Genomic DNA, 15996 nt, shown 5'->3' with positions numbered 1-15996 from the left:
ACATTTCCGCCACGCAATTTCGCAGGCACGAAATGGGGAATTCATGCAAACGGCATGAAGCCGTTGAATAGTCCACCACGGTCACCACGTCCGCCCAGTCCACCTGGCACCCGCCCGAAATACCCAGACCAAGAGACGGGACACTCCCGGATGGCCTCGCAACGGACTCCTGGCCCGCTCCGTCCGAGCCCTTGGGTTCATGCCCGGCTCTCTGCGTGCGTCGTCTCTCGCTTCCTGGCCGCGGGGCTTCCCTGTGACACACTGCCTACGGATACCAGGTACGGACAGACATAGACTGAAAGACAGAGAGCCTACGGATGGAGGGCGCTCCTCGGCTTCCTCTCCTATCGCTCTCCCTCCAACCCAGCGCGGTCTCTTATCGCCCTGCATCCAATGCCCACCAAGTTGGCTCTTGCGGCCCCGGGCCGATGGCTGTCCGCTCAAACATGCATGACTAAGGCGAAGGCGTTCCGAGAAATCTCCTCTCTGATTGGCCCAGCAGCTTGGTGTTTGACGATTCGAACCTGGAAGAGTTCCCGGTCTCGGTAGGCGGTACGTACCGATAACCTATCAGCCGCCCAGGCCCCAAATTCCCCCGGAAGCTCTAAAGTCGGACGTTCTGACCTCATTATCTAACACTCTCAAACTCCCCAAAAAACCACCACCACAAACGCCCTCTCTCTTCTTCACGACGACGTAAAACCTCAACAATGGCCTCAATTGCACGCAGCATGAGGGCAGTCCGCCCCTCCGCCCTCTCCCAATTCACAAAGGCCGCCCCCCGCGCCTTTTTCCCCCGTCCCGCGCAGCGCAGCTTCTCTACAACCCCCAGCAGTGAGCTCCTCTGCCCATTCGAAAGCTTCGGCTCCCCACCCGAAGACATGTAGTACCATCAAGACTGACCACTTCGGACCTGCTTCCGAACCACCACGACAGGCTTAATACGCAAGTACACAAAGGATCACGAGTGGATTGACCTCAACGCCGACAAGAAGACGGGCGTCGTCGGCATCTCCGAGTACGCCGCCGAGCAGCTGGGCGACGTCGTCTACGTCGAGCTCCCCGAGGAAGGCGCCGAGGTCGCCCAGGGCGACGCCATCGGCGCCGTCGAGTCCGTCAAGAGCGCCGCCGACATTAATGCCCCCATCAGCTGCAAGGTCACCCAGGTCAACCTCGGTCTCGAGGAGAAGCCCGGCACCATCAACAAGGTGCCCGAGGACGACTCCCACGGCGGCGGCTGGATCGCCAAGGTTGAGGTTGACGAGGCGGGCGTTCAGGAGCTTGAGGCGCTCATGAGCGAGGAGGAGTACAAGGCCTTTACCGCTTCCGAGGATCACTAAGATGGAACGGTGCTGGATGAGGGTGGGGGGGGGGAATGGTTTGGTTAGATATAGGTAGCCGGCAGTTCAACCGGGCAAGTGTGTCTGTACTATACACCGACGCCAAGCGGGTATTCACTTTCGGGGTTTGCGGTTCAACAACGTGGTAGCCACCAACATAGAGCAATGAGAGATGATGGTCATCAAATGGTTCCATTTTGGGGGGAACAGTCTATTTTCTTCCGATTGTGTCTTTTCCGATTTGTGTCATGAATGTTCGTCACGCAACGGGGTTGGCCGCCGCCGCAGTCTCCGCCGTCGCAATCTGATCACCCGGCCGCGCCTGGTTGATATCGTCGAGGATCTTCTGTGCGCCCCCGTCCACCAAATCTTGTGCCACGAGCTTGCCAAAGTCATCGGCCTCCTCCCGCGTCGCAATCGCCTCGGTCCTCTCGGCGTCCACGCCCTGCGTGCCGTCAACGTGCACCACCGTCGCCTTGAGGCGCAGCTTCTTGCTGCCGTCGACCTGAACCCAACTCGTCTCCACGCCAATCGGCACGCTGCACCCACCCTCGAGCGTGCGCATGACGCTCCGCTCCGCAACGCACGCCAGCATCGTCGGCTCGTCCTCGAGCTCCCTCAGCACGCTCAGCACCCTCTCGTCGCCCGCCCTCGCCTCGATGCCCAGCGCGCCCTGTCCGACGGCGTGCAGCGTGCCGCCGTTCTCCGAGTCGAGGTACTGCGAGATGCGCGCGCCGTAGTCCATGCGCAGCAGGCCCGCGGCGGCGAGGATGATGGCGGAAAAGGGGCCTTCTGGGTCGTCGCACTTGCGCAGGCGGGTCTCGATGTTGCCGCGGACGTCGGCGAATTTCAGCCCCGGGTGGCGGCGTTTCAGCTGCGCGATGCGGCGGATGCTGCTGGTGCCGATGACGCTTCCCTCGGGCAGGTCGGCCAGGGACTTCCAGCGGCCGCTGTTTTGGGCGAGGAGGCCGGCGTTGAAGACGACGACGTCGCGCGGGTCCTCGCGCTTGGTGACGCAGCCGAGGGTGCAGCCGTCGGGTAGGGTGGTGGGCATGTCCTTGAGGGAGTGGACGATGATGTCGAGCTCCTTGGCCACGAGCTTGGCCTCGAGCTCGTTGGTCCACAGGCCCTTGCCGCCAAAGTTGTAGAGCGCCGTGATCTGGTCCTTGTCGCCGAGGGTCTGCATGCTGTGGATCTCAAAGGTGGCGTCTGGGCGGGCTTTCGAGAGGCCTTGGACGACGATCTCGGTCTGCTTCATGGCCAGCGCCGACCTGCGCGTGCCGACGTGGATGGGGGTGCCGTTACCGGCTGCGGCGGGCGGTGCGGCGGCCATTGTGAGGGGTGGTGGTGATGGGGTGTGTGTGTGTGTGTTTGAGGTTGAAAATTCGTCTCTCTGCGCATTCGACGGGAGGGTTTTGGGGAGGGTTCTTTGCCGAGTCGAACGAGGTCAATTGCAAGATGTTGGGTTTGAGGTGCGGGTGTATCGAAACGACGGGAATGAATTTTGGCTTCGGATTTTGGGAAGTTGGAGTACTCGGCAGGGAGGTAGGAGCGATGGCGGGGATGGAGGGGTAGCACCGAAGTACGACGGCTTCGGTACTGTGACGGAACTGTACCTGGCACTGTGCATGCAGTGCCCGGGGGCCCACTTCCTCCGCCCGCATCTCCGAGCCTCCGACCGCATCCCGTCAGATCCATGCCGAACTTTTCCTAGTTCTTCTCGAATCAAGCGAGGATCTGGAGCATGATCGAGCATGATCCTCTTCGAACTACTGCCTTGAAAGAGATTAGCTACGGCATCTTTCAGGAGTCGGCTTCGGCTCCCCAAGGTTGGGCATAGTTGAAGACCTCTTCCGCTCACTTGCCTGAAATCACACAAAACTCTGGGTGTGCGTGGGAGCATCCGCCATCGTGCAGGGCAAACACCTCTGACGTGTCGAAGCACAGAATACGATACGACGCGGTGTTTATGATCCTTGAATTGCTCCTAATTTCCTAATCTCCTTGAGACAACACGTTGCGACCTAGGGTAGTGTGGTTTGCACGATCAGGGGGCAGACTCCTGGTGATGCCCGACGTGAACAAGCTTAGGTGATGATGGAGAGATACAGAGGAACACCGAATTCATGTTCTTGTTCTGGGGGACCTCAAATTGTGACGATATCCGTCGTTCCGGGCCCTGACGTGGTCGGCATGCTCTCGTCGTCGAGTCCTTGTTGCACCCGCGCCGTGGACGGGTTACTTTTGTGCCTCTCGAGATCGGATTGCGGCAAGTGTCAACTTTAGATGACGTGGAGGAACGCAGCTGTCAATACGGCATGAACCTAGCATCGTCAGGTCGTCTGGTCGTTTTTGGAGTTGTCGACGTCTGCGGTCTTGAGGAGTCCTGCGTATTGGCTAGTGAGGCATACCATGTCTTCTCTTACGGGTCTCCGAGTTTTAGGCAACCGAGATTAGGTTCAATCGTATTCGATTCGAACCAGAAATGATCTTGGATCTATGCCCATACACATCGTGGTATCACCTTCATCACGGGTGCGACAGACAACGTGTAAGCTACATCAGCCGAGTCCACGAGAAGAAACGTCAGACAATGGTCCATGTCCGTCGAGTTCTCACCAAACATCAAATCATGACCAAGAAGTTGAACATCGACAACATGTATAAAACGAGCCACTACAACCTCGCAATCAATCACACCATCCCGTCCTCCTCATCACCAACAGGCCAGAGCAGCGGCAAACATCTCCTTCACAGAACTACAAACTCAAGTTCCTAACCCTCACATCACGCAGACATGAAGTTGAACATTCTGACACTTACCACTCTCCTGGCCTGGGTCTCTGCCGCACCACAGGACCCCCAAGTGCCCCCAGTCTCAACCTCCATCACCACAATCACCGTCAAAGGCCAGCCGCCCGCGCCCACCGAACCCATACCGAACAACCCCGGCCCGGATCCTGCTCCCGCTCCCGCCCCCGTCCCCGCTCCCGCGCCGGCTCCCTCCGACCCATCGCAGCCTTCACCCGCCCCCGGCGGCGCCCACTGCGTCTGCGGCGCAACATACTGCGGCAAAGTCCTCGTCGGCTTCCAAGGTTACTCACCTCCCCTTTTCTCCCATAGCTCTTCCTCCCTAGCCATTCTTCCACGCAAGACCAGATCCCTAACTCCCCCCTGTGTATAGGCTACACAACCGAACAAGTAGGCCAAGGCTACTGCGCAACCCCAGGCACAAACTGCGCCGCCGCCGCCCCCGCCGTCGAGTCCCTCGAAAACACCCTGTTCGTCTGCATCTGCGCGCCGGGCCAAAAGACGGGCTCCGCCATCGAGCTCATCTGCCCCTGCCAGGGCCGCTGCAAGAACGACGAGCCCGACTTTATCGGCCGTTGCGAGACGCCTTGTAACCTCGGCTGCGCTGCCGCTTCTGCCGCGCCGTCGTCAGTGCCGTCGTCGCCGAGTATGAGCGCTTTTGCGGGGATTCCCGCTGCGCCACCTGCTGCTGCTAGAAGACGGTTGTAAGGAGGGACGATGTGAGACTTGTCTTGCTTTGTTCGCTTTTGAGCAAATGTTGGGTGGATTTCTATTCTCCTTTGATTTTTTTCAATACTTCTTCTGTGTCTTTGTTGCGGGCCAACGATGGCTGGGATAGGGTATTTTGTAATTCAGAACCCCATGAAGGGTCTGAGTCCTACGCTCTCTTTAGCTTGGTCAGGAAAAGGGGGTGTTATCGCGCGCTAAATAGGCACACTGTTCTTCGGAGAGAGATCAGACACCCCTCTGGGTCTAGATACCGGACATTCATTCAAAGTTTTGATTACGCAGGCTTGCCCACCCAATCTCCTGCTGTTAATATATAGACTTCTCACGAACGCGACTGTGACGGCGAGTTCAAACACATTGTGTACGTTGTCATAATCTGGGCCCCTCTTCAAAATACGGGTGCACTCGATGAGTATAAGTTCAAGGACAACGGAGTCATGGGAAGATCAAATCCGCAGATGACACGTGTACTATAGCCTGTAGCCGTGACATGCATTGCAATTCGTGCTTTGCTAACAGAAACTACCGCTTTCGTCTTTCCAAACACACTATATACAAAGCGCGCTGAAATGGAGTGGGGGGGAAGCAAAAAAGGGAAGAAAGCAAAATAGCTGAGAGATATGTGTATTCGTGACGGAGAGCTCCTTGTAGATGCAGCGCCTCTAGTGGGAAAGATCAGATGCTTCCCGAGTCCCAAAAAAAACATAGTTGGTTACCGCCGGAGGTGTCTTATGTCTGCGCGATACGAGATCTCTCTAGACTCTATGCTGCTCGGGTTTCGACGGCTGCTTTGATTGCTACATCGCAGAGTTCATGGTCAGTACGCCGCGTCTGGTCAACGGAGGAGGGGAGGAGAAGGGGAGGATCACGAACCGTCGCAAGTCACTTTGGCGTCGCCAAACAACATGCGTGTTCCGGGCATGTAGAACATGGGATTCGGTACGTCGGCTGTTGCACGGTCAGTCAATCGCTCAAGCAAGCGAATCTCTATATGCTTTCAAATACTCACCATATCCACTAGCCATGCCCCTCTTCATCACAATAACCTGCTTGCTCTTCCACGCCTGAAGCACAGGCATACCCGCAATCGGGCTACCGGGTTCCAACGCAATCGGATTGACAGTATCATTCGCCCCAATCACAAGCGTCACGTCCGTCTCCCCAAAGTCGTCGTTGATCTCGTCCATCTCGAGCACGATATCGTACGGCACGCTAGCCTCCGCCAGGAGCACGTTGCACTGGCCCGGCATGCGGCCCGCGACGGGGTGGATCGCGAAGCGGACATTAATACCCTTGGCCCTAAGCATGCCCGTGATCTCGCTGATGGCGTACTGCGCTTTCGCAACGGCCATGCCGTAGCCGACGACGATAATCACGTTCTCGGCGTTGACGAGCGCCTCGGCCGTGTCCTCGACGTTTGTCTGCGTCACGACGCCTTCCATTTTGTAGTCTGTCTGCGCGGGCGTCGAGGAGATGCCGCCAAAGAGGACGTTGGTTAGGGACCGGTTCATGGCGACGCACATGATGTAAGAGAGGATGGATCCCGATACGCCGATGAGGGCGCCGACGGTCGTAAGGAGGGGGTTGTCGAGCATGAAGCCCTCGGCGACGAGGGCGAAGCCAGAGTAGGCGTTGAGCACGGTGATGACGACGGGCATGTCTGCGCCGCCGATGGCTGCGGTGGTGGTGTACCCCTTTGCAAAGGACAGAATCGTGTTGGCGGACAACGCCATGGCGGCGATCATGGGGGACCCCGGAGCGAGTGTGACAAAGGCGCCCATGGTGCCGATGTTGGCGGCCAGCATGCTCGAGTTGAGGAGGTGTTTTCCGGGGAGGACGAGGGGTTTGGAGGACATTTTGCCGGCGAGCTTGAGGAAGGCGACGATGGAGCCGGTGAAGGTGATGCCGCCGATGAGGACGCCGAGGTAGCCCGTGACGAGGTGCAGCGTGGAAATGTCGTCAATGTGCGCCATGACGCTGCCGATGGAGGTGAGCACGGCGGCGAGGCCGACGACGGAGTGTAGTGCCGCGACGGTCTGCGGGAGGTCGGTGGGCGTGATGCGTTTGCCGATGACGAGGCCTGCGATGCCACCCAAGGCCGCGAGACCCGCGAACTGCGTGAGGACTTCCGGGGAGAAGCCGACGGCCAACAACGAAGCCAGCACGCCAGAGCCGACGCCGAGCATGCCGAGCATGTTGCCCATGCGAGCGGTCGCCTGGGAGGCGAGGCTGGAGAGGGAGCTGATGCAGAGCACAGAGGAGACGGCGTAGCCTGCCTGAACGAGGCCCGCGGCGCCGGTGGCGGCGGCGGCGATGTAGCCTCCGCCAAAGAGGGCTGCTGGCACGGCGTAGAGCCAGGGGTATTCGGGGGGGTCAGTGGGCCGCTTGAACATGTCGAGCATGCGCTTCGTGAGGACGAAGCCGCCGGATACATTTACAAAGGCGAGGAGGACGGAGGCGGCGCCGAGGGCTTGGGGGATCGTTTGTGGGAGGTAGCCTCCGCCTAGGATGAAGAGGCCGCCGATGCCGACCACGCCTGTAGTTGTTAGTACAGCTGTCTCCCTTTTTCATAGTTGTCAATATACTGACCTGAGATGGCGTTGGTGACGCTCATGAGGGGCGAGTGAAGCGCGGGTGTGACGCCCCAGACGACGCGGTAGCCGATCAAGGAGGCCAGCGCAAACGTGAAAGCGTTGCCCATAAACAGGGGCCCCGTCATCTTGCCCAGGGCCAGCATGGTGCCCATGCCGGCCGTGACGGTGGCGACCTCGCGGGAGGTCTTCTGGAAGGGGGTCAGGGCCACAGTTTCGGCTTCCGGCGCGGCGGTCGGCGGCGGCGGTGGGGCCGGGGGCGGGGCTTTTCGGGGCGGCGGGGGCAGGACGTCGCCCTTGAGGGTGACGACGGAGCCGCGCACGACCTCGTCGGCGAGATCGACGCCGAATTCCTTGTCCTTTGGCGCCATGGAAAGTAGGAACTTGGTCACATTGTTGGAGTAGAGTGTCGAGGATTGCGTTGGTAGTCTGGAGGGGAGATCGGTGTAGCCTAGGTGGTGTTAGTCGTCAGATCTCCAGAAGTTCAACTTTCTACTCACCAATGATCTTGACGTCCTTGTAGACGTAAAGCTCGCCAGGCTTGGTCTTTTCGCAGTTACCACCGGCCTCGGCCGCCAAATCAACAACCACAGACCCGGGCTTCATGGCTTCGAGCATGGACTTGGTAATCAGCTTGGGCGCAGGCTTGCCCGGGATCAGCGCGGTGGTAACGATGATGTCGACCTCGCGCGCCTGCTCGTAAAAGAGCTTCATCTCGGCCTCGATAAACTCCTTGGACATCTCCTTGGCGTACCCGCCGGCGCCGGACCCGTCCTCCTTGATGTCCACCTCGATGAACTCGGCGCCGAGCGACTGCACCTGCTCCCTCGCCGCAGGACGCGTATCGAAGCCCCGCACAATAGCACCCAGCCGCCGCGCCGTCGCAATGGCGCTGAGTCCCGCGACGCCCGCGCCGATGACGAGCACTTTGCAGGGCGGGATCTTGCCCGCGGCCGTCACCTGGCCCGTAAGGAAGCGGCCAAAGTTGTTGGAGGCCTCGAGAACGGCCTTGTAGCCGGCAATGTTGGCCATGGAGCTGAGGGCGTCAAATACCTGCGCGCGGGAGATGCGCGGGATGAGGTCCATGGCGAAAGACGTGGCCTTTTGCGCGGCGAGCTTGTCGACAAGCGGCTTGTTCTGCGCGGGCTGCAGGAACGAGATGACCGTCTGGTGCGCCTTCATGAGGTCGATCTCGGACGGGATCGGGCTGCGGACCTTGAGCACGACATCGGCACCGGACCAGACCTGTTGCGGGTGCTCGACGAGCGTCGCGCCGGCACGGTCGTAGGCCTCGTCGGGGAAATCGGCCTCGGCGCCGGCGCCGCGCTCGACAATGACCTTTGCGAAGCCCTTTTTGAGGAGGAGCGCCACGTTTTGCGGGGTCAGCGCGACGCGGCGCTCGTTGAGGTAAATTTCCTTTGGCACGCCGACGGTGAGCTGCGCGTACGGCACGGACTGCGGTTCTGCGACTGTTGAGTAGGTCGCTGCCGGTGTAGCCGTGGGGCCGGTGCTGGAGCCGGAACTAGAGCCCGCTGAGACTACCGACGCATGGCGGATGAGCTGGAGAGACCGGGGAGAGACGGCCGGGACGAGAGCCTTCGTCTGGCGGCGGGCTCGCGCGTGGGTGGATTGCCACTTGCTGGTGACGACGACAGATGCCGGTGCTACGGCTGCATGCAGGGGAACGAGTAGTCTGCGTTAGTAAATCGCAAGCGCCAGATCTCGAAGCAATTGGGAGTTTGCTCCTCCTGACGTCTTCATGGGGGATCGAGAACTCCGTAGCTTACCTGCTAGACCCTTCCGCCACGCGCGGGGGACGACGAGCCGGCCGGAAGAAGCACGGGAGGAGCACACGTTGTAGGCCAGAGTTGGCCGCAGGACAGAGAGGTTCGCCATGGCGGCGAGGCTTCGAGCATCCAGGCTAACGAAGCCGGGGCGACGGGGATGTCTGGCAGGCCCTTTTCATCTGCTCGCGACCACTGCCGGGGGCCGTCGGTGAAGCAGAGGAGCTATGGCAGGGAAGCAGCTCCAAGATACCGTGTCGATTGGCGAAAAGAAAGCGACGGTACGCAATGGGTAGAGAGAAAGATGGGAGGGAGGAAGGAAGAAGAGAATGGGAGATGTGAATTGGATAGAGTTGGGATTGACTTTTGCGGCCAAAGAAGAGAACAAGGAGACAACGGGCTTGTACCGTGTCACGTTTTGTTCGGCCGTTGGACTCGTTCCATGCTCGTCCTCGTCTTCGTCCTCGTCACTACTTTGAGCTGCCTTCTCCCCCCCCTCCCTCGTCCATCACCCGCGCATCCGGATCCTTGTTCTCTCCCACCATGGCCACCCCCCCAGGTTCGTTGCATCCCAAGACGGGAAGTGCAGAATCGGTTCAGGCGTGTCGCAGATGTCGCGGCGCGAGCTCCAAGCTCCTCCAATCATTACTCGACCTGGAGATTGTTTGGAGTAGTCTGCGTGGTCTGCCAAGTTGGCTTTTTACCCCCCCTTCCGCAGCTCTTTACGGCCTGTTCCAAGGTTCCCCTCATTGGCATGTGGCGGTAGAAAGCGCGGTACTTTGTGGGAGAACACCTGGAGGAGAGACAGTGTCGCAGACGCTAGGTAGAGTACATGTTGTATGAGAGTTTCGACGGATGTGGTCATTGGTGGTGTGAGGTGTTGGTGGAAGTGGTCTGGTGCATGCTTCCGTGCAGGGAAAGGAGCTGCAGCTTGGCCCCTGTAGTGTACTGCTTCCCCCCCCCGTGCGACTATGCCCCCCTTTTTTCCCCCTTCTTCTCCAGTCTTTCAGTGCGGGGTGTGGGGCCGCGGGCACTAAACACCGGCGCTAAAACACGGGGATGCTCTTATCCCCCGCCATTTCGAAGCTCGCGATAAGTTGATAAGGCCCGATAAGCCTGCAATGCTCACCAGGAGTTCCGGGCTCATTGCACCTCTTCAGACTCCACGAGTCCAGGCCCTTTTGCCATTATATCCGCCGGGTCCTTTTTTTCCTTTTCGTCCGATGAGAGATTGATAAAGCACTGGGGAGCTTCATGGAACGCTGATTAATGCTCGCCCAGACTGAGGCCGAGCACCCTTGGCCCATGTCTCTGTCCCGTGTTTGTTTCCCGCGTCTCAGTCACCTGGGAACATGCAGCTGGGTTTGTCAAGATCCCGCCTCTTCCGGGTTCTGATGTAGGTAGACGACTTTTGGCGGGTGCCTTTTTGTTCCTGACTGGGGACAAAAGAGCGATGTCCTAAATCCTGGGATCAGCATCGAAGACTCGAGTGATGTGTTGATAGATTGAGCTCATTGTCTTCCTGTCATCATTTCATCGCAATTCAACAGTGTCCAACAAGTCAAGACGAACGTGTCACATGCACGAAACACGAGAACGTATCCGCGACTTGCATTGCATGGCATGCATGTAGCGCACAGAAGGGGAAGGCAGACAGACAGACGTGCATCGGCTGCTTCGGAGCCACGAAGCAGAGCGAGAGAGCCAGTGCAGATTCGGCAGGCAGACAGACGACCAATGAAACCCGTCATTCCGAAGGGGGTAGAAGATGTTGCGAACCAAGGTAGGTAGGTTAGTCATAGGGTAGTGGAGGATTGATGATGCTCGACAGCATTCGCATGGTTTGGCATCTTTCAAGGGAAATGGTCGTTCGGCAACCTTAAAGAGGGTTTACATCAAGTCCAACTGTCTACCTTATGCTACTTTGGCTATCTTGACCACATACTACCGCTAGCCACTTCACGCAATGCAAAGTTGTCAATTGACAGGTTGCCCGTAACCCCAAAGCCCATTGTCTTAGAAATCTCATAGTCGTGTCCTAATGTCAGCGGAGGTTTTCTCGTGTCTCCCAGCGATTTAGCGAGCCCTTAAAACTCATTCGAAGGGATCGAATTGACTAGTTCTTAGGCTCCTCGGCGGCGTCAGATAGTAAGAGAATCGTAGGTAAGCAGATAGGCCGCTTTACAATAGCAGTATCACACAATGAATACAGCCAAACTACGCAGTCAACTGATCTCACACTACAAACAAGGGAGAGAAGACAAGAAGTGTAAAAAGTGCAAAAAAGATAGCTCCCAAGCGTGGAGTCGAACTCAAGGGGTCGAGGTCCGTCTCGTAAGACATGTGGAAATCCCACGACCCCGGCTGAGTGTTCCATATCAACCGCTGGGCTATAGCGCCTGAAGGTGTTGAAACCCCTGTTGCTTGTGGGATGAGGAGAATGCGCTGGTCATGAAAGATTGTGTTTGTTGGCCCGGCGTGGCCGATGAGGTCGTTGTGGTGAAAGGGGGCTTGACCTGGATGGTGTAGAGGCTTGTAGGCTGACCGGACGGGTTGACGATGTGTACGGGCCGAGTCTATTAGCCGCGCCTGTGTGGTATTCTTAGCTACCTCTAGTTCGAGACTTCCTTTTGTCCACCGTAGCCTTGTTGAATGTGCCCCCCTTGTGGTCCGTTGGACATGATGCCCCGTCATAAACCATCTATCGCCATGTCCACCCTGCTCCCCATCAAAAAATATCTGTACCCAAGACCGTCCCCATCACTGCAAAAACGAGTCGTCATCCTCGACAAGACCCATCATCTGCTGGTTACTATAAAACCAATCCTCGAGCTGCGCCGCGTTCCCCATCCACATCATCTGATTCAGCGCACCCGATCCGGCCCCGGTACCATTCATCCCGTCCTCTCCGCTAGTCATCCCCGACATCTGCTCCGACCCAGGCCCCACTTCCGACGACGACGGCTGCGGATGCCCAGACGCCGGCGGGAACCCGAGCGCCGTGAGATACTTATCCATCTCCTGGCCCTGCTCCTCCGACTGCTGCTGCGCGCTGCTGTTGTTGCCATTGCTGCCACCGTGACTCCGCATCTCAACGTACCGGAACGCGACGTTATACAGCACCTGAAAGAGGCGATACAGCCGCGCCGACGCCTCGGTGAACTCCTTTGCGCCCTGGATCGAGGTGACGAAGCCTTGGAGACGCGCGAGGTCTGAGGTGTCGCTTGTTTCTATGACCTGGCAGAAGATTACGATGAAGGGTACAAAGGGGGAGAAGAGGATGGTCCTGGACTATTTGTTAGTTTTGGTATCTGCGGAGGGTGGGGTGTAAGGGGTGTGAGACGTACCAGTTCATGTACATGGGAAACAGGTAGTATGCGTCCTTGGCCATGATGGCCATGCAATCCTCGTGCCGCTGCAGCGTCGCCCTCGCGGCGTTGATGCACTCTGTTTTGAAAGTCGTCGCGGACCCAGGGGGCGAGGGAACGGCGCGGTAGATGATTGTCAGCAGCGACAGCCTCAGGACCTCATCTGACACGTTGAAAAAGTCCATTGTGTTTTCTCCCACGGCCTCGATAGCCGACTTCAAATACTGCGACTGTTTTTATCACGGATGTTAGCATTCTGGAAAACCTAACTAGACTGACTCCTTTGTCGTCGCCAACTCACATGTGTCTCCTGCGTCCGGTCCGTGACCCTCCTCAACTCCTCCGCCAACCCCCTCGCCCTCGCCTCCCTGACGCCGCTCGGCTGCGCAATCGCATCGGGGCTGTACAGCTGCTCGTACGTCTTGCCCTGGATGCGCGAGACAATGACCCATAGACGAAAGTAGCTCATGAGGGCGCCGTGCATCTTGCTGGCGCTCGAGGGGTAGGGAGCCGTGACGTCGTAGTCTTGGATCGTCGAGGGGCGGCCGAGGCGGAGGGAGAGGGACTTGTCGATGAAGTAGACGGACCAGAAGAGGAATATTTTGTATTCTTCGTCGTCTGGGTTCGTGGTGGTGGGGCCGGTGGTGGTGGTGGTGGTGGTGTTGCATGGTCCCGTGCCGGTTCCGCTTGTGGAGAGTGAGGACGAGGAGGATGATGCTGCGCGGTGGTAGCCTAGTGTTTGGCAGAGCTGGGCCGAGGCTACGTTCAAGGTCCAGGCGAGGCTTGGTTTTGCGACTTCCATTGCGTGGTAGGCCTGGTCGGATGTTAGCTATATGCGTGGGAAGATAGAGATATCGGAGAAGCATACACCAAATAAGAGGGCTACAATCATGTCCATCGTGGCCGGAAGGTGTAAAGGCAGATTAGCGAGGGCGGTCTGGAGGTTCCCCCGACAGAGGGTGCCCATCTTGACGCACTCCTCCCTGAGCTGCGCCGTCGCCGTCTTGGACTGCGTCATGTCGGTGTACAGGCTCTCGAGGCCGGCGTTGACGATGATGAACTCGGCCTCGTTGAACTCTGTCGGCGCAAAGTAGACCTTGAGGACCAGGTCCGTGAAGTGGTCCGGGTGCAGGAAGGTCGTCACCCATTCCAGGCCCAGCGTCTTTTGAGCTGTTTGAGAAGTCAGCTTACGTTTGTTCGTGGGTGTTGCCTTGAGCGTAGATTGAGACTGAAGCAGCGCACCTTTCGCCTCGCGGATGATGTTGACGGCAGACTGCACAGCCGGCATCTCGCACTCGCCAAACGCCGGCCTGGCCACGGGCTTCGCCTGCGGGTATGTCAGCTCGTGAGATGCGGGCTGGTGGCGGAGCGCCTCGACGAGCGAGTGCAGGGCGTCGAGGGTCTCGCGCATCTCGAGCACCGAGGACCCGTCGCCGACGGTCTTGCGGAGGAAGTCGTGGGCGAAGATGGACTGGGCCGTCATGGAGGACTCGCCCTCGACCAGGGGGTCTGTCGTGTGCTGCTGTTGTGTAGACGTGCTGGCTGGTGTCGTTGACATGGAGGTCGAGGTGATGGTCTTGAGCTGAATGGGCGCCGGCGGGCCGCCTCCTGATGCTCCTCCTCCGGGGGTGGCGGTCGATCCCGAGACTGAGGCTGCCGTTGATGGTGCTGCTGATGCTGGTGCTTGGAGGGGGAACTGGAGTTTGAGGTCCTCGAGGAGACGGACTACGCCGTCGAGGCGGCGGTCTATTAGGTCGATCTTCTTTTCACTGGTAGGGGTTAGCTGTGAATGAAACAAGCGAGTGAGGACGAGACTGACTATTGAGGCGTGATGAGAATACGGGTTCTCTTCTCTTTGGGTTTGAGCCCCGATGTGTTTTTACACTCGATGCCGGCGTGCTGGCAGTGGGCACATGGTTCCTCTCTATCACAGCGAATCTAAGAAGGGAGGGGGTTCACGCCGTCAGCCCTTACGTGCAATGGGTGGTGTCGAGTGACATGATGACATGGGCCGATGAAGAGTGAGACAACGTACTTTACGGGCACGGCAAGCATCGCACTAAACGATCATGTTAGCTTGGGTGCGATTTACAACGACTGGGTACTATGAGGGTCTACTTTCCGCTCGCTTGATGGGGAGGTTGGCGCCGCCCACGCCGCCAGCAGCGGAGGGACCAGCCCCGGCAGAAGATCCGGCGTCCATTTCTTGACTCGGCGACGAGTTGCCAAATCTGATCGAGGTAGCTTCACTTCAGGAAGGGGTAAGTGGTACCCCGAGAAGCAAGGGTGGTTCCTCTGAGACTCGGAATTGATCCGGCGGGGCGGGTTGAATGAGATCCGAAATCTAGGTTGTCGTCGTACAGAGGATGCCAAGGAGAAACGCCCGGGGGTTGGATGAAGTCGGGGCCCGAAAGAGACGGGATCACGAGAAAGCGGGCGTAGGTGGTTCGGAGCCTCGACACTTCGCGGCGGGATGAGGTTCGCGGCCCGGGGGTAACTAAGAAGAACGGGAGCGGCGCGCGCGGGTTCCGCTTCCGGCGGATTTTATGGAGCAAAGGTGCGGCCCTGTGGCTGTGGCTGTAACTCCACCACTAGTCAAGTCCGCAGTTGAGGCTTAGAATAGTATGCCAGGTCACCTTTACGGATACGCGGTAAATGTTTTTAGAAAGGGAAAAAAGATCAGGAGAGAGAAAGGAAGGGATTCTCGACCCCATATGAGGTGTGGGATGGAAAGGCGCCCGTTGCAGAACGCATGCACGATTTTTAGTAATTCAGATCCCTTTCCCCTTCCCCCGTGCTCACCCCCCTTGCAATGGATCCTTTTCAGGGGTCTGGGTGACGGCACAGCTCTGCGATTCAGGGCTCGCCCAGGCTCAGACACGGTGGTTCGCGCCGGATAGATCGCTGTAGAGACGCATCTGAACTGGGGTCACGGGCTTTAGATGGAAACTAGCTAGGGAACAGTAGGGCTATGATTCGCCGGGAGGAGGTGTGTCGACCCCGAACTCGCAGTGTTCTCATGTTCTAGCGCGGCGCCATTGTAGTCTATTCAAACGTATCCCACCGGCAATGCCAGGGCCACATCGCCGGCATGGACGCATTTGGATCTGTGAATGCCCGTGATAGGTAGGAAGAGACATGGACAAGCCCGCACCTTCAGACGGGAAGGGGAACGGCGAACGGGGATTAGCTATATCTTGTGAGTAGAGACGATGTATAGGCCTTTCCCATCGTCCGCTAGTCCTTCCAGCCGGCGACTCCATAAGTCGGGTCAACTCCGACGACGACTATATGGAGGGCATCAGCCGCATGCTGTTCTGCTTGAATCGAGGATGAAATCTCGGAGACGAAAGAGAACAAAGATGGCGAGTAG

At 58.3% G+C, this 15996-nt stretch overlaps 6 protein-coding genes across 6 annotated transcripts; 3 read left to right on the top strand and 3 right to left on the bottom strand.

The window, feature by feature from the left end:
* The first annotated feature begins 643 nt into the window (after positions 1-643).
* Positions 644-1524, top strand: BDP55DRAFT_658064 (glycine cleavage system H protein). Its single transcript, XM_060574453.1, has 2 exons — positions 644-834; positions 937-1524. Exons 1-2 carry the CDS (start codon positions 711-713, stop codon positions 1338-1340), a joined length of 528 nt encoding a protein of 175 aa, XP_060431616.1. The 5' UTR covers positions 644-710; the 3' UTR covers positions 1341-1524.
* On the bottom strand, positions 1525-2890 carry BDP55DRAFT_658062 (porphobilinogen deaminase). Its single transcript, XM_060574452.1, has one exon. It carries the CDS (start codon positions 2671-2673, stop codon positions 1600-1602), a length of 1074 nt encoding a protein of 357 aa, XP_060431615.1. The 5' UTR covers positions 2674-2890; the 3' UTR covers positions 1525-1599.
* A 1247-nt stretch (positions 2891-4137) lies between these two features.
* Positions 4138-4859, top strand: BDP55DRAFT_726821 (uncharacterized protein; the record flags this gene model as incomplete). The annotated part of the gene is made up of 2 exons (XM_060579201.1): positions 4138-4435; positions 4525-4859. 2 exons carry the CDS (start codon positions 4138-4140, stop codon positions 4857-4859), a joined length of 633 nt encoding a protein of 210 aa, XP_060431614.1.
* Positions 4860-5235: 376 nt separating this feature from the next.
* On the bottom strand, positions 5236-9812 carry BDP55DRAFT_658057 (NAD(P) transhydrogenase beta subunit). Its single transcript, XM_060574451.1, has 6 exons — positions 9259-9812; positions 7972-9141; positions 7470-7922; positions 5890-7416; positions 5754-5828; positions 5236-5677 (listed from the first exon to the last, which is right to left on the bottom strand). Exons 1-6 carry the CDS (start codon positions 9365-9367, stop codon positions 5643-5645), a joined length of 3369 nt encoding a protein of 1122 aa, XP_060431613.1. The 5' UTR covers positions 9368-9812; the 3' UTR covers positions 5236-5642.
* On the top strand, positions 9088-10150 carry BDP55DRAFT_72351 (uncharacterized protein). The gene has a single exon (XM_060578758.1). The coding sequence runs from the start codon at positions 9416-9418 to the stop codon at positions 10019-10021; it is 606 nt and encodes a 201-aa protein (XP_060431612.1). The 5' UTR covers positions 9088-9415; the 3' UTR covers positions 10022-10150.
* Positions 10151-11565: 1415 nt separating this feature from the next.
* BDP55DRAFT_658050 (uncharacterized protein) lies at positions 11566-15272 on the bottom strand. The gene is made up of 8 exons (XM_060574450.1): positions 14746-15272; positions 14659-14682; positions 14443-14561; positions 13866-14392; positions 13492-13793; positions 12925-13437; positions 12603-12853; positions 11566-12541 (listed from the first exon to the last, which is right to left on the bottom strand). The coding sequence occupies exons 1-8, from the start codon at positions 14824-14826 to the stop codon at positions 12016-12018; spliced, it is 2343 nt and encodes a 780-aa protein (XP_060431611.1). The 5' UTR covers positions 14827-15272; the 3' UTR covers positions 11566-12015.
* Between the last annotated feature and the right edge of the window lie 724 nt (positions 15273-15996).

Source organism: Colletotrichum godetiae, assembly GCF_030913485.1.
Source record: "Colletotrichum godetiae strain CBS 193.32 chromosome Unknown BDP55scaffold_13, whole genome shotgun sequence".
NCBI lineage: Eukaryota > Fungi > Ascomycota > Sordariomycetes > Glomerellales > Glomerellaceae > Colletotrichum > Colletotrichum godetiae.
The sequence above is the reverse complement of the archived record's forward strand: the minus strand, read 5'-3'. Positions and strand labels throughout refer to the sequence as shown.

What these genes read in the sequence shown, in the direction of transcription:
- BDP55DRAFT_658064 (XM_060574453.1), top strand. Translation starts at nt 711, where the DNA reads ATGGCCTCAATTGCACGCAGCATGAGGGCAGTCCGCCCCTCCGCCCTC. An exon ending in CTTCTCTACAACCCCCAGCA is followed by an intron (nt 835 to 936) that starts GTGAGCTCCTCT and finishes CCACCACGACAG; the next exon opens with GCTTAATACGCAAGTACACA.
- BDP55DRAFT_658062 (XM_060574452.1), bottom strand. Translation starts at nt 2,673, where the DNA reads ATGGCCGCCGCACCGCCCGCCGCAGCCGGTAACGGCACCCCCATCCAC.
- BDP55DRAFT_658057 (XM_060574451.1), bottom strand. Translation starts at nt 9,367, where the DNA reads ATGGCGAACCTCTCTGTCCTGCGGCCAACTCTGGCCTACAACGTGTGC. An exon ending in CAAGGACGTCAAGATCATTG is followed by an intron (nt 7,923 to 7,971) that starts GTGAGTAGAAAG and finishes AACACCACCTAG; the next exon opens with GCTACACCGATCTCCCCTCC. An exon ending in CGTCACCAACGCCATCTCAG is followed by an intron (nt 7,417 to 7,469) that starts GTCAGTATATTG and finishes TAACAACTACAG; the next exon opens with GCGTGGTCGGCATCGGCGGC.
- BDP55DRAFT_72351 (XM_060578758.1), top strand. Translation starts at nt 9,416, where the DNA reads ATGTCTGGCAGGCCCTTTTCATCTGCTCGCGACCACTGCCGGGGGCCG.
- BDP55DRAFT_658050 (XM_060574450.1), bottom strand. Translation starts at nt 14,826, where the DNA reads ATGGACGCCGGATCTTCTGCCGGGGCTGGTCCCTCCGCTGCTGGCGGC. An exon ending in ATTCTCATCACGCCTCAATA is followed by an intron (nt 14,393 to 14,442) that starts GTCAGTCTCGTC and finishes AACCCCTACCAG; the next exon opens with TGAAAAGAAGATCGACCTAA. An exon ending in TTGTAGCCCTCTTATTTGGT is followed by an intron (nt 13,438 to 13,491) that starts GTATGCTTCTCC and finishes ACATCCGACCAG; the next exon opens with GCCTACCACGCAATGGAAGT.